The 14,228-nt window shown below is 39.5% G+C and overlaps 1 protein-coding gene across 1 annotated transcript; it reads right to left on the bottom strand.

The window, feature by feature from the left end:
- Positions 1 to 11,283: 11,283 nt before the first annotated feature.
- LOC116179455 (uncharacterized protein K02A2.6-like) lies at positions 11,284 to 13,293 on the bottom strand. The gene has a single exon (XM_031499248.1). The coding sequence runs from the start codon at positions 13,291 to 13,293 to the stop codon at positions 11,284 to 11,286; it is 2,010 nt and encodes a 669-aa protein (XP_031355108.1).
- Positions 13,294 to 14,228: the final 935 nt, after the last annotated feature.

Raw genomic sequence — 14,228 nt, forward strand, 5'->3', positions numbered from 1 at the left:
AGTGGAAATTATTTTAGATGTAGACTTTTTTCAATTTTACTATCATTTGTTAAACAATAAAAAAAGCTTTTGAGCATTTCATTTTATATTTGTGTCTATCAATTCATTTCGTCAACCATTAAACATAGGTTGTAACGCTGAACTGCGGTAATCGCAGCAATGCCAAACTGCGGTTGTGCAACTGCGGTAACGGTGCCAATGTGTTTATTTTCAATCGGATATTCTTTTGCGGTTAGCACATGTGACTTTTCAAAGTCAAAAAGTCCAAGTAGGGTAGAGTAGGGTAATTCGTACCGCATGTTAAATCGTACCACTAATAATTTTCATATTTGCAAAACATTTACCGCCACCTTTTGCATATCAAGGTATGCTTTTAACAGTTTGAAACACCATAAAGCATTTGTTCCGACCTAGATGTCGCCCAAATCGATATAAATGGGTACTGTGTCTAAACAGTGTGAACGTTGCTAATCTGTGCATCCACATCTAAGCTGTTTTTGGGCAAAAGGTGAGTCAAAACATATTTATTATAATAGTTATTTGATTTTCTGTACTACTCAGTGGTTTGGCATATCTCAAAATCTTGTAAATGTTTGAATTTGATTTATTGTTACTATAAATACCAAGAAGGAATAGATCCGTTAAATCGTACCCCAAGTAGTTTTATAAATCGTACCGGTACGATTTACCGCACTGTCCGATTTTCGCGCGTTTTTTATATTTGATCGGTTCTGAATGTTTTTTATATTGTTGTAGAACAACATTAATGGCTCAAAAACGCAAATATAACCAGTGGACCGAAGCAGATATGGAACATGCTTTAAAGGCGTACAGGGAAAATAAAATAGGACTCAATGAATGTTGCCGGCAATTCAATATTCCAAAGCCAACGTTTAAAAGGCATTTGAATTCAAAAAATAGGAAAGCTAATGAGCACATTCAACACATTGGCCGCCTCACAGTTTTTACCTCTGAAATTGAAGAGGAACTTACTCAATACCTCCTCAAACTGGAAAATCTCATGTTTGGGGTAACTATTCATGACGTGCGACGCTTAGCATTTGAGTTAGCTGAAAAAAAAGGTGTAGCTCACAATTTCAATAAGGAAAAGGGTCTAGCGGGGAAAGCTTGGTACTATGGCTTTATGAAGCGACACCCCAATTTATCTCTTAGGCAGCCTGAAAAGGTCTCATTGAGTAGAGTTTGCGGATTTAATAAGGAAAATGTTTACAAGTTTTTTGATATTCTGGAGAAGTTGGTGGATGAGCATGGATTTACTGCTGTAACAATGTTCAACGTTGATGAAAGTGGATTTTCCACGGTTCAAAAAAAAAATCAAAAAATCATCGCGGCAAAAGGAAAGAAACAAGTTGGTGGTGTGTCTAGTGGAGAACGTGGGGTGAATACGACCGTAGTTTGTTGCTCTAGCGGTGCAGGGCAGTGTGTACCCCCTATGATAATATTCAAGCGCAAAAGAATGGCAAACGAACTGATGATTGGATCGTTACCCGGGTCAATAGTAACAATTTCGGACTCAGGTTATATCAATTCTGAGCTATTTGTACAATGGCTGCAACATTTCATAAAAACAATAAAACCTACCATTGACAATAAGGTTTTGTTACTGCTTGATGGGCACACAACCCATTCAAAAAACTTGAAAGCGTTAGAGCTGGCGAAAGAAAATGGAGTGGTGATCTTACAGCTTCCGGGCCATACGACTCATCGTTTACAGCCCTTGGATGTGAGCTTCTTTAAACCAATGGAATCCTATTTCACCCAAGAGGTGGAAAAATGGCTAAGAAATAATCCTGGAAAGGCTATTTCCCAATATAACATGACAGCATTGCTGTGTGAAGCTTATTCAAGGGCTGCAACTATTAATACCTTTGTTAATGGTTTCCGAGCTGCCGGTATATGGCCAGTAAATCGCCACGTGTTCAGTGTAGGTGACTTTGCTCCCGCAGAAGCTTTGTTAGATGACACCATAAGAAGGCAAGAGTCGACTCCGGAACCTGAACAACTGCCCATTGATCAAGAGACTCTACCCGACGAGAACGATGCATCTGTGCTAAACATCCTTCCACTTCCTCAACATCGCGAAGGACTGAAGAAAAGAAAACAAAGTCAGTCAGCAGTTGTTTTAACTAGTACCCCATACACGAAAGAACTGGAGGAGAAGATCGAAACTAGGGTAACGCCTCGTGTTTCTACAGTTAAACGAAAATTGTCAAAAGGGCGACAAAAAAAAATTTCCAAAATCAAAAACCCAGTTGCATCAGCGTCTGGTCTAACAATGCAGCCGATTTCCAAAGAAGTAGAAATTGATGTTAATCCAGGTGATTGGCTATGTTTAATATGTGAGGAAATCGCTATTGAGGACATGGTGCAATGCATGAGGTGCAAAAAGTGGGCGCATGAGAGCTGTACTATAGGCGGAAGATCTTTGAAGCGATACAATTGTCCAAATTGTCAGCAAAACTAATATCTCTAGAATGGTACGATTTTACGACCCAGTGGTACAATTTACCGAATTGGTTTGCTAATTTGTACCACTTGCAATACTTTGTAAAAACATTTATTTTTTTATGTTAGCATGTTTAGAATTATGGTTTAGTTGTAGCTTTGTGTTCCTTAAATGTTAAAGAAATTAAATAAATTTGATCTTTTACGATATCTAGACATAAATTTTAACTATACCCAATAAACTTGAAAGTGGTACGATATAGCCGACCTTACCCTAAATGAAAAACCAATACCTACCACCACTTGATGAAATGAAAAATTATATTAAATAGATTTGTGGGAGCACTCTATTTGCATTTTCCAAAAGTTGCACGAAAAGTGGCCGTTTTGGCGCGGCCGCTGGCGGCGGTCTGGTTGGTCCTACAGATTTGGTTGTTACATGTTAAATGTATAAAATTTTGTGGACTACAATTTTGTATAGAATAGTTTTTCTTTTAATACGTACCGTTTTTGAGTTATAGGCGAAAATGTAAAAATCCCGCAAATAATTTGCGGTTATTTGCGGCTGCCGCAGTTAGCTCACCTCTGGCGTGTTAGCAAAGTGGAAATTCGGATTCAGCGGTTCAAAATACATATAAAACCGTTGAGAAAAAAACTTCGGGAATTTTTTCTTGAGAAAATCCTCATATGACTGAGCTATTTGCACACTAAATGTTGACGAGACACCGCGACTAAATATTCACAGTGTAAGCGGTAAATCCTAAACGAATATATTTATTTTTAATCAAAACGTATGCGAGACGTAGGTATATGTAAAAGCCGGGAAACTAAATAATTTGGCGTTTTACGTGAAGTCGGTGTAGTGGATTTGGTTTTTCGATGTTGGCGTCAGAGATCCCCAGCCGCTATCTTGATCTCGATCCGATCAGTGTGTCAACAAGACGTGTGCAGTCCTTTATAAATATTGCTGGTTTTGGTGTTCTTTCTGAAAGGAACCATGCCTTTTGTGAAGAAAAGTGCTCAGCAGAAGAAGGAAAAGATTGTCCTAGCTCAGTTATATACTAGACCTAGTGGAAAAGTCATCAGATATAAACGCGTGCTGCATAACGTGCCGCCGCGTTAGAACAGACGCCGCTCCGGCGGTAAATATCTTCCTTATTTCATCATGAACATGTACTTTTCCGTGCATATTTAGATTCGTCACAAAGTTTCGCTTCTAATGAGACCCATCTCATTTAAGTCTTGATACAAAAACCTTCGCTAGCTCAGAAAAACTGAGTCTGTCCATAAGAGCCCACGTTAAAATACCCTGTCTTTACTGTCAAATATCTCAGAAACGGTACATAGGAACACTTTTTTCTTTTGACCATTGGAAAGTGCGTCTCTCAGAGAATAAGTGACCAAATTTTCACCAACTTCTTGTTACTTTTACCTAGGCGATCTAACTACTTTAATAGTACAAGTAAACAAAACGGTAGTTTACCGCGTTAGCGGTGTTGCCTAAATTTGCAACAATGTTCTGAACATGTTAAAAAATAATATGTACATGTCTCATTACTACAAGAATGAAAGTTTGTACAGTAATTAAATTAAGTATACATACAAATGAAGTATGGTAATAGTCTACCGAGCTGGAAGCGTTGCTATCACAAGTCTACCACCCACGCAAGATGCATAAAAAATTATTCAATTGAACTTATTTCTACAAAGATGAAATTTTTGTTAGAAAAAGTGGATGTCATAAGAAACCAAAAAAAATTGGTCTACCGATCGTGTGATGTTGCTAAGGTCTCGGTAGACACGCTGGAAGGTACGATTTTCTGAGCGCAGCTGCTGCACTACTCTGCTAAAAGTACCTCAAAATTATTACATACACGGGCATAAAATAAAAATATTTCAAAAACGAACATAGGCAATTAACATGGGAAAAAGGTTTTTTTCAGATCGTTGCTCCCCATGATAATTTAGTTCCTAGCGGGTTTATAATCACACCAATTGAAAGAAGATTTCTTTTGTTTATCTAATGAGTGATTATTAACGATCCTCGAGATCGTTTATAATTTTATATTGCTGTCTGTCTGTCGGTCTGTCTGTTTATCTGTCCGTGTGCACGATAACTTTGTATAAAAATGTCCGATCGCTTTGAAAATTGAAACACATGTTCTTAAGGATATAAGAAAGGTCGCTATTGTTTTTCAGCTACGTAGACTAACGGGGCAAAAAATTACAGCCCAAAAACTGCCCAAACCTCCAAAAAAGGGTTTCTTTTATAACTCTTGTTACAAAGAACATATGAATGCCCGGTTTCCTGTGTTAGTAAATCTTCCTTAAAGCCCAGGTAACTATGCAGATGGATTTTAAAAAAATTACGCATGCACAACCCAACTTTTGTATTTGCGCAATCCCAATTTTCTTTATTTGTTAAGATATTTAATTGAAATTTAATATGTAGGCACCTCGAGTAAAAGTAAAATTAACGCCGAATCAAAAAAATTGTTTGGCTTAGGCTTGTCTCACAGTGGAAGCGTTTACGCGCGAACTGAAATACGCATGTTAACGTCAGAAATTGTACGTCCGTGTACGCACACATCGCATTCTCACATTAGCTGCGTATGCCTATGCATCGTGAGCTGAGCAATACTGTTCACAAACACAATCGTCTACAACCTGCGAATACGCATAAAAATCCGAACAAAATGGGATCGGTTCGCACGTCGCAATTACACGCGCGTATACGGACGTTTTATTAATCGCTAATATGCGAAGGCCCGTTTGAAATCGTACGTTTGAATAGTTCGTCCGTAAACGTAAGTATTCGTACGAATCCCACTTCGCGCGAATTTTTTTTGTTAAGATTTTTAAGCGAAATCTATCTAGGCACCTCGAATAAAAGTAAAACTAATTCGGTCTCAAACAATTTGTTTTACAAGCTATTCCGATCTGGTGGGACAGAATCAACCCCTTAAGGCAAGTTGTAAAAATGATGGATACGTGAAGATCTCGAGGATCGTTCGGTATTCAGTTGTATCGGATTTTTTTAAATAAAAAAAATTCGTTATTCGATTCGAAATAAATATCAATTTATGACAACTCTCAATAATTTTTTTTTGTAAAATTCATTCACTGAGGATAAACTATTTATAATAAACGACGGCAGAAATAGTTAAGGTCGATTCTCACTTTCGTGCAAGGCACGTACTCGGCACAGGCAAGGCACCGACTCGGCAAAATATCTATATTATTGAATCTTATGAATTTTTTGGGGTGTAATTCACACTATGCGAGCAAAGACTCGGCAAGCTACGGCCTTTGCACGCGGCATTCTTCCGAAACAATATTTGCCGGGCATGTACCGTGCACGTTCCGACAAGTGTGAATACAATCTGTGCAGGTCACCGACTTTAGTTCAGTTTTCATAGTACAAGAAACGTTGAAGGGTCAGCAAAGGAACACTTTTTCAGCGGAACAAGATGAGATGCTGATTGAATGTGTCCGAGAAAATGATTTCGGTCATAAAAGATACTTCTTATGCATTTTATGTACACAAAAACGTATTTTTCTTTTTCTGCAATATGTACTTTCTTGTTCTTCATCATCTAATATTAGACCAATTTTAATTAACGTGGAAGTTTCGAACATTTTCACAGCAGAAACTCACGTAGAAACTGCTTACCTGCGGCAAGCGTGTCGCAGTGTGAATTGAACTCAAAAAACTTTGCCCGTGCCGAGTATGTGCCGTGCAGTTGCCGAGCCGGTTCTTTGCACGAAAGTGAGAATCGGCCTTTAGCGATATTTGTGTTCCATGCATTTTAATGAGCGTCCCACTCCGTCTGTGTCAATTCTTTAGAAAATTTTCATGGATTAACATGATTTTGGTAATTAGAGTTATTGCCGAATTTTGGATAAAATAATGAAAACTAAAAACATTAAACTAAAAACGTTATTTTAAAGAAAGATATTGAGAATCAACTTACTCGAAACAAGGTAACCATATTTTTTGTCGTTAAATGACTGATACATTTTTTCAAGATTTAAATTACAAAGAAGATAACTCTCTACCTCATACTGCAATCAAACGTTCAAAGAAACGAGAAGTATTCCACCCCATTCAGACATTTTTTTGCGAAGATTAATTCGTATATGATTAAATGAAAAAAAAATCTTCTTTCGATTGGTGTCATTATTACGAAGGCGTAGAACGGACAAGGTAGCTCAAAAGTCAGGATTATACTAATCCCGAGAAAAAAGGTAGGATTCGTTATTAATACACGTCTTATGTCAATTTCGCTAATTGCTTATACTGCATATAAGTACATATAAATCTTCGACCATTTAAAGGATGATTCACGTTAGACCGGGCCGGGGATGCGACATACTCATATACATTCGTATAGGAGTATTCACGTTACACCGGGCCGTGCACGTGCCCGGACCGGGACACGGCCGTGCCACGGTCGTGAAATGTCGTTAGGATTGTTTCCCGTCTCGGTTCGGTTCTCACCATTCGAATCTGGAGTAGTGGAAGTCAGTCATTTCATTTCCTGTTGTTGAAAATGGATGACGAAAGATTATTTGAGTGTGTGCGAAAGTTCCCTGTGCTTTATGATATGTCTCATTGTTGTGTATGCGAGTAATGCACGATTTTCAAGAAGAGGTGTTCCCGTCTGTATAGCTAGTATGAGTTGTCGCAGTTCGGGACATTTCGTCGTTTCCTTTTGTATTTCTTTCCGAGTAACAGGAAGAAACTCCAGCTGACTAATCTGGAAAATCGAAGCGCTGTCCGCAATATCGCACGTATTTGCCAGGGGCATTCGGGAGAAAAAATCAGCGTTAGCATGATCTTCAGTTTTCCTGTACTTGATATCGTAGTTAAATCCGGATAGATAATTGGCATAGTGCAAAAGTCTCACCGCTGACGTAGCTGGTAGGTCTTTATTGGGATGTAAAATCGATGTAAGAGGTTTGTTGTCCGTGATTAAAGTAAATTTCCTACTGTAACTTTTATATATTCACGTTTAATGAAATAAGTTGCAAGTTGTTACTTTTTCGTTCTATTCAATTCGTAATAAAAAAAATTACATCTCGAAAAATTAGAGCGATGCCAACTATGCATTATACGTATCATTAATTCAGAGACATAACAATCCTCCCTCCTTAATTACAACTATAAATTCAAGCGGTTTGGCGGTAAACGCAATCGGCCTGATCCAGGGCATAAAATAACATGTTAACTGGGCGACACTTGTGTCGCCCAGTGTTGAGATTTTGTCGCCCAGTGGCTATGGGTGGTGCCGGCAAATTTATATTTTTTAATAATTTAATAATTCACATTTTACATTTATCGGAATTTTAAAAGTATTTAAAAAATGACAGACATTGAGTAAATATTTTAGAATATTCTCAGTTTCCGTTTAGTAAACAAGCGAGTAACAATGGAACTGCGATTTCTGACTTAAAATGAGTCGGGGAGAGTCGAGAGTCATTATTCATATACTTCTTTTGGGCCAAAAATCCCAACCGTACACGGTACAAACAAGTGTAGAACACATGAGAAAAGGCGCGCAGTTTGAAAGTATGTCAGTAGCGCATGCGCAGCTAAGTCGACGCTAGCGCTCCGATTTGCCGGCTTGCCGAATGCCGCCAGTCGAGAGTGCACTGTGTTGGGGGAATGTTGTCGGTCGACTCGACTCCAACTAACTGACCAGTGACTGACTAACGGATATTCCAGGTTAATTCTTCGTTATTAATAAGGTATTTTATAGTAGCCTACCTACATAGTACATGTAATCAATTATTTACTTATTAATTATTTACTTTTAAAACTAAACCTACGCCAACGCCAAGTTCCAAGTTCTATTTCATTTTCTTTATTTCAGGTGTATGATACCCTACTAACTTTGATGACTTAAGTAAGTTCGTGAGAATTCGACCAAACGCCATGGCTAAGAGAACAACAATACGGGATTTCTTTAGTCTTGGATCAGAAAAACGCTCAAAAACCGATCAAAAACGTAAAGAAGATGAAACTGCAAGTCCAATCAATACTTTAAGTGAAAGTGACAATAATCAACCAGGTTGCAGTAGTTCAAATCAAGACAAAAAATCCCAACATAAAGAAGATAAGTGTGTTGAATGGTATAAAAGTAACAAGTTAGATTCATCTTGGCTGTTAAAAACTTACGACTTTCTTGTAAAAGTAAAACTAGGAAACAAGCGTTCGCGTTCCGGTGTAAAATGTGAAATTTGCTCTAAACATATTCAAGAAGCACTCAAATTTTCAAAAAATGGCACTTTACCCATTGCTGATGGCGTCCGATGTGACGGAAAAAAGGAATTGGAAAGAATTGTCGACCATCTTAGCAGCGAAGCTCACAAAGCAGCTGTCAACCTCGATGACATGGAAGCAAAGTGGATGGCACAATCCGATAGGCACCCTTGGGTTAATACCATCAAGTCTTACACTGCAGAGAAAATAAAGCTGCTAATTGAACTAGCATTGGATGTGTATAATGACAGTCGTACAATGACTCTTTCTGCTCATTCTTGGCCGTCACGATCATTAACCAAGATTCACGCCGACACCCAGATTTCATCTTACAAAGACAATGGTTTGGAATCCGAGTTTTCTCCTCTCAATCCTTCTCCAGCATTATTGCAGTACAGAAACCCTGTAATGTATCGCGAGATGCTTGATGTTGTACGGGAAGTAATAATGGAAAATGTGGTCACACAGTTAAAAAATTCAGATTGTTTTGCCATTCAGGTTGATGGCTCCGTTGACAAATACGGAGTTGATAACAAGTTCATCACTGCTCGGTTCATTTCAGAAGATAACGAGATGAAATCTGTGTTTTTGGGTGAAAGTAAATCGAGTCTGCGAGGGGCAGAAGGTCTATTGGAATCAGTCAAGATTGTATTGGAAAATTTAGACCTTGGTGGCGCAGCAAAAGAAAAGTTGACAGGATTGACTACAGATGGAGAAAGTGCTAATACAGGGAAACTCAGTGGCCTATGGGTTCGTATGCAAGAGTACTTAGGAAGAGACTTGCTTTGTATTTGGTGTGTGGCTCATCGATCTGACCTAGCCATGTCAGACTTGGAATCAGCAGTCATTGAAGTACAGCACTGGAAGATAAACTTAAAAGCCGTGGGAACTTTTTATAGAGCATCAGCTTTACGTTTTGAGGAACTAGAAAAACTGGTGGAGTCGACCAAGCAAACTGTCTACCGCTTACCAGCCCACTTTGATGTGCGGTTCGTAGAACACCTCAACAATTTAGCAAAAGCAGTTTGGAACAACCTCCCATTAATGCAACAACATTGGAGTAATGTCCTGGAAAACAATCAATCCACAAAAGTTGAAAAAGCAACAGTACGTGGGTTTCTACGTTTGTGGGAGACAGGTGGCGAACAACAGCGACTTACCAGTCTTATGCTGGATATTTTAAAACGGATGGAAAAACAATCCCTGATATTGAAGTATCTAAAACAATATTTGTCGAATCATTGTCTTTGATGGAAGAAAACTTTTATCCTGGTGGATATGAAGAAAAGTTGGAAAAAGAAGGCCCAAGAGAACTTCTAACAAATGAGTCAGATGTTGAAGATCATCCTAGAAGACGAAGACGCCAAGTAAACCAATTCGTTTCAACAAAGCGAGACTGGTCGGCAGTACGTAGAGAGGTTGTAATGAGTTGCAAAGAGTTTATCTTACAACGACTTCCCGACGACCAGAAGGAAATATATAGTAGGATTATGGGATTATTAAATTCTAAAAATTCTACTGAGCTTGTGAACGTTGTTCGTGCAGACGTTGAAGGTCTGTTTGGTAAAGACAAATTGTCGGATTTCACTGATGACGTTGTAGAGTTGTTTGCCACTGAAAAACTCCCTGCATCATCTAGTATGACATCATCAACTGAAAAGTTGTACCACTTTTTGAAGGTGTCTCAACCTCATTCAATCTTTAGGAAGTTGGTGCAGTCGTACATTTCTCTGACACCACACAGTGCAGGTCCTGAAAGGGCAGTGTCAGTACACACGACCTTAAAATCAAACAAACAATCTGGCCTGTCACGGGAAGCTCTCAACTCTAGAATGCGCATCGCTCTCAACGGAGTTGGGACTGCTTTTTTCGACCCAAGGCGTTCGGTGGCGAAGTTCTTAGAGAAGAAAGAAAGAAGAAGAAAACTGCCTGACTCAGAACTGTATCAAGACCAAGAGTTTGTAAAAAAGTTTTTTGCTAGGGACAGTAACCTTTAAACTAAAAAATTTTTTTTCCTATTTTTTTATCAGAATATTTTTCTAATCCAAGTAATTTTATTACTCTTAAAAGTTTTGACGCATTATTAAAGTATTTCCTGACGCTAGTTTTTTGTATGAAATAAAAACAATTAAAAACAACAAAAGAATTGTGTTATTTACTACCTCACATTTCACAAACATTTGAAGACTGAAGTTGTATACTTTTGAAATTGAGCTATGATCTTGGCCCAGGGGGAGGGGGAGCCTTGGCCTGTTACAATGTTCTGGAATACGTAGGTAATTAAATGAAGTGAGATGACATGGACTATTTACGAGCAAATGCGATCGACAAATCCATTAAAAGACACGTGAAAATCTGTGATTTTCCCTTTAATTTGTGCAAACATTTTCCGGGGGGCCCCCGGCCCCCCTCTCTCCTGGGGGGTATCGCAGACCCCCCGGTGAGTACACTCAGTACAGGTCCTTGTCACCCAGTGGAAATCCCTTAAAATATGCTCTGGCCTGATCTACGAAGAATATCGACTGAATCTGGTTGTACCAACGTCGGTTCCTTCACCTTCGCATCTGGTTTACGTGACACTTTCGAGGTCTGCCATCCACTTCTACATCATAATGTGTAAGGCCACATCGTGCGAATACAGTCCCAAATTCCCATTTAACTCGTAAGTTTCGGTATGACCGAATCTGTACTTTGTCACCTGATACAAATTCTCGTGATACTGGTTCATTCGACGAATTTTCATTCATCTCAGTGGTCAGATCTCGTTTCATGAGATCCAATTTGGTTCGGATTTGTCGCCCAAACATGAGTTCAGCTGGACTTTGACCTGTTGTACTGTTCGGTGCCTTTCGATATTGTATCAACAGGCGATCCAACTTCAAATCCAAATCACCAGGCTCATCTGCCATGCAACGCAAACCCTTCTTCAGCATTTGCACATAACGTTCAGCCTGCCCATTACTTGCTGGATGGTATGGCGCCGTCAATTTGTGGCGAATACCATTTTGTTTCGTAAATGTGTCCATCTCGTTTGATCGAAATTGTGGGCCATTGTCGCTAACCATCGTAACTGGAATACCAAACCTAGCAAACGTCCTTCTCAAAATTCGAATCGTAGTTTTCGTGTCAGTATTCCTCGTAGGAAAAATCTCCGGCCACTTACTGTAAGCGTCGACGATCAATAGAAAGTTCGTGTTCATGAATGGCCCAGCATAGTCTATATGAATTCGTTGAAATGGGAACGATGGAAACTCCCACGAATGCACTGGAACTTTGGCGGCTTCCTTCTGAACCAAACAGCAACTTCGACATTTCTTTACCGTCATTTCAATATCGGCATCAATACCATTCCAAAAACAGTAACTACGTGCCATAGCCTTCATCTTCGTCATTCCCAAATGAGCATCGTGTAATTCGTTCAAAACTGTTTGTTGCAGTGATTTTGGGATGACAACGCGCATACCATAGAAAATGCATCCATCGTGCATGTTATACTTCGTTTGTGTTTCGTTCGGGTTCGATGAACTACTCTCCAGTTCGTGGCAAACTTTACGCAATACTTCATCTTTAATAGTTTCTCGTCGAATTTGTTCTCGTGTTACTGGCATGTACTCTATCTGCTTCGTTTGAAATATGCTCGTTTCGTCTTCAGCAATCTTTGTTGGTTCTGGGAAACGTGAAAAATAATCTGCATTTAAATTTTCGTGCGTGCTCCGATACTCTATTGTATAATTGAATTCTGACAAGTATATTGCGTAATTCAGCATTCGCATTGCTGAAAGCGTTGGTAGTGCCTTGTCGGGGTTAAAGATCGTCACTAGCGGCTTATGGTCCGTGCGCAATACAAATTTCCGGCCGTAGCAATATTGGAAAAATTTGTTAATGCCCCAAAAAATTGCGGTTGCTTCGTTATCTATTTGGCTATAATTTTGTTCGCTTTTCGACAATGTTCGGGATGCAAAGGCGATTGGTCTTTCCATCCCATTGGACATCTTATGTGATAACACGGCACCGAGACCAACAGATGATGCATCATTTTCCACGATCAATGGCAATTTCGGGTCATAGTGCATCAAAACCCGGTCGCTGGTCAATTCTTTTTTTATTATATCAAACGCCTTTTTGCATTTATCTGACCAGATAAATTTAACCTCCTTTCCCAGGAGACTGTTCAACGGTTTTATCTTCGTAGCCAGATCGGGTATAAAACGGTGATAATAATTTATCAAGCCCAAAAATGTACGCAGTTCCTCGACGTTTGTAGGTGTTGTAGCATTGCGTATCGCAGTGGTCTTATCATCCAGAGGATGCAGGCCCCTCGAATCAATTCGATGGCCCAAATACTTCACGTTCGACTTGAAGAATTGGCACTTTTCCTTCTTCAAGTGCAAATCGTTGTCTCGCAGTTTCTTCAGTACGTTTCTTAATCTTTGCATAGTTTCTTCGATCGTTGATCCTTGCACGATTATATCATCAAAGAAACAGGCTACCCCATCCAATTCGTGCAGTAGTTGATCCATAAAGCGCTGCCAGATATTGGGTGCAGTCTTTACTCCGAACATTAATCTATTGACCTTGTAAACCCCTTTTTCAGTACTTATGCTTGCAACATTGCGCTATGTTCGTCAACAGGCATGTGTAGATACGCGCGACTGACATCAAGTGTACAGAAAAATCTTCCCCCGCTCATTTTCGCAAAAATATCTTCGATCCTGGGAATGGGGTACTTGTCATCCTTCAAAAATCGATTCAATGTCACCTTCTAATCCGCACACAAACGAATGGAGTCGTCAGATTTTACAATCGGAACCACAGGTGTTCCCCATTGACTGTGAACAACCTTTTCAATCACGCCCATCGCCTCAAGTCGATCAATTTCAGCGTTCACACGATCTTTCAAGGCATACGGTACTGGTCGAGCTCTCCAAAATTTTGGCGCGGTGTTCTCTAGCATTTGTAAATTGCTCTCCATCGTTGGAATTCGACCTAATTTATCATCGAAAACATCGCCGAATTCCTTCAAAAACGACTTCAACAATTCATCGGAATTTGCTTGCGTGACCGTGACCTCGTGAATTTCTAAGTCATTCAGCGGACGTTTATGAAGATCCAGGATCCTAATCCACTGTCGGCCGCAAATAGAGTCAACATCATCTCCCACAATAAATAAGCGCCCAATGGTTACTTTGTTTCCAAAACTGATCGTAATATTACATGTGCCCAGTGGCTCAATTATCTCACCAGAGTAAGTCCTCAATCGAGAAGATGTGTCGGAAATCGAGAGCCCAGGACACACCTTCAAAAAATTTCGGTAAGACATCGTCGAAACTGCTGCCCCCGTATCCAGTTCAAATTCACAATTGTTCTCTTCCACCTGGATGTTCACCATAAACTTGCCACTCCCTCCGCTTTTTACGCCGTGCATGTGAAAAATATTTCCAATCGTATACATTTCAAATTGATCGTCTTCAACGATGTCATCATTATCTTCGGATTG

The sequence above is a fragment of the Photinus pyralis genome, unplaced genomic scaffold, assembly GCF_008802855.1.
Source record: "Photinus pyralis isolate 1611_PpyrPB1 unplaced genomic scaffold, Ppyr1.3 Ppyr1.4_LG8, whole genome shotgun sequence".
Lineage (NCBI taxonomy): Eukaryota > Metazoa > Arthropoda > Insecta > Coleoptera > Lampyridae > Photinus > Photinus pyralis.

Excerpts from the sequence above, each read along its gene's own strand:
- LOC116179455 (XM_031499248.1), bottom strand. The coding sequence starts at position 13,293 with ATGTTCGGAGTAAAGACTGCACCCAATATCTGGCAGCGCTTTATGGAT.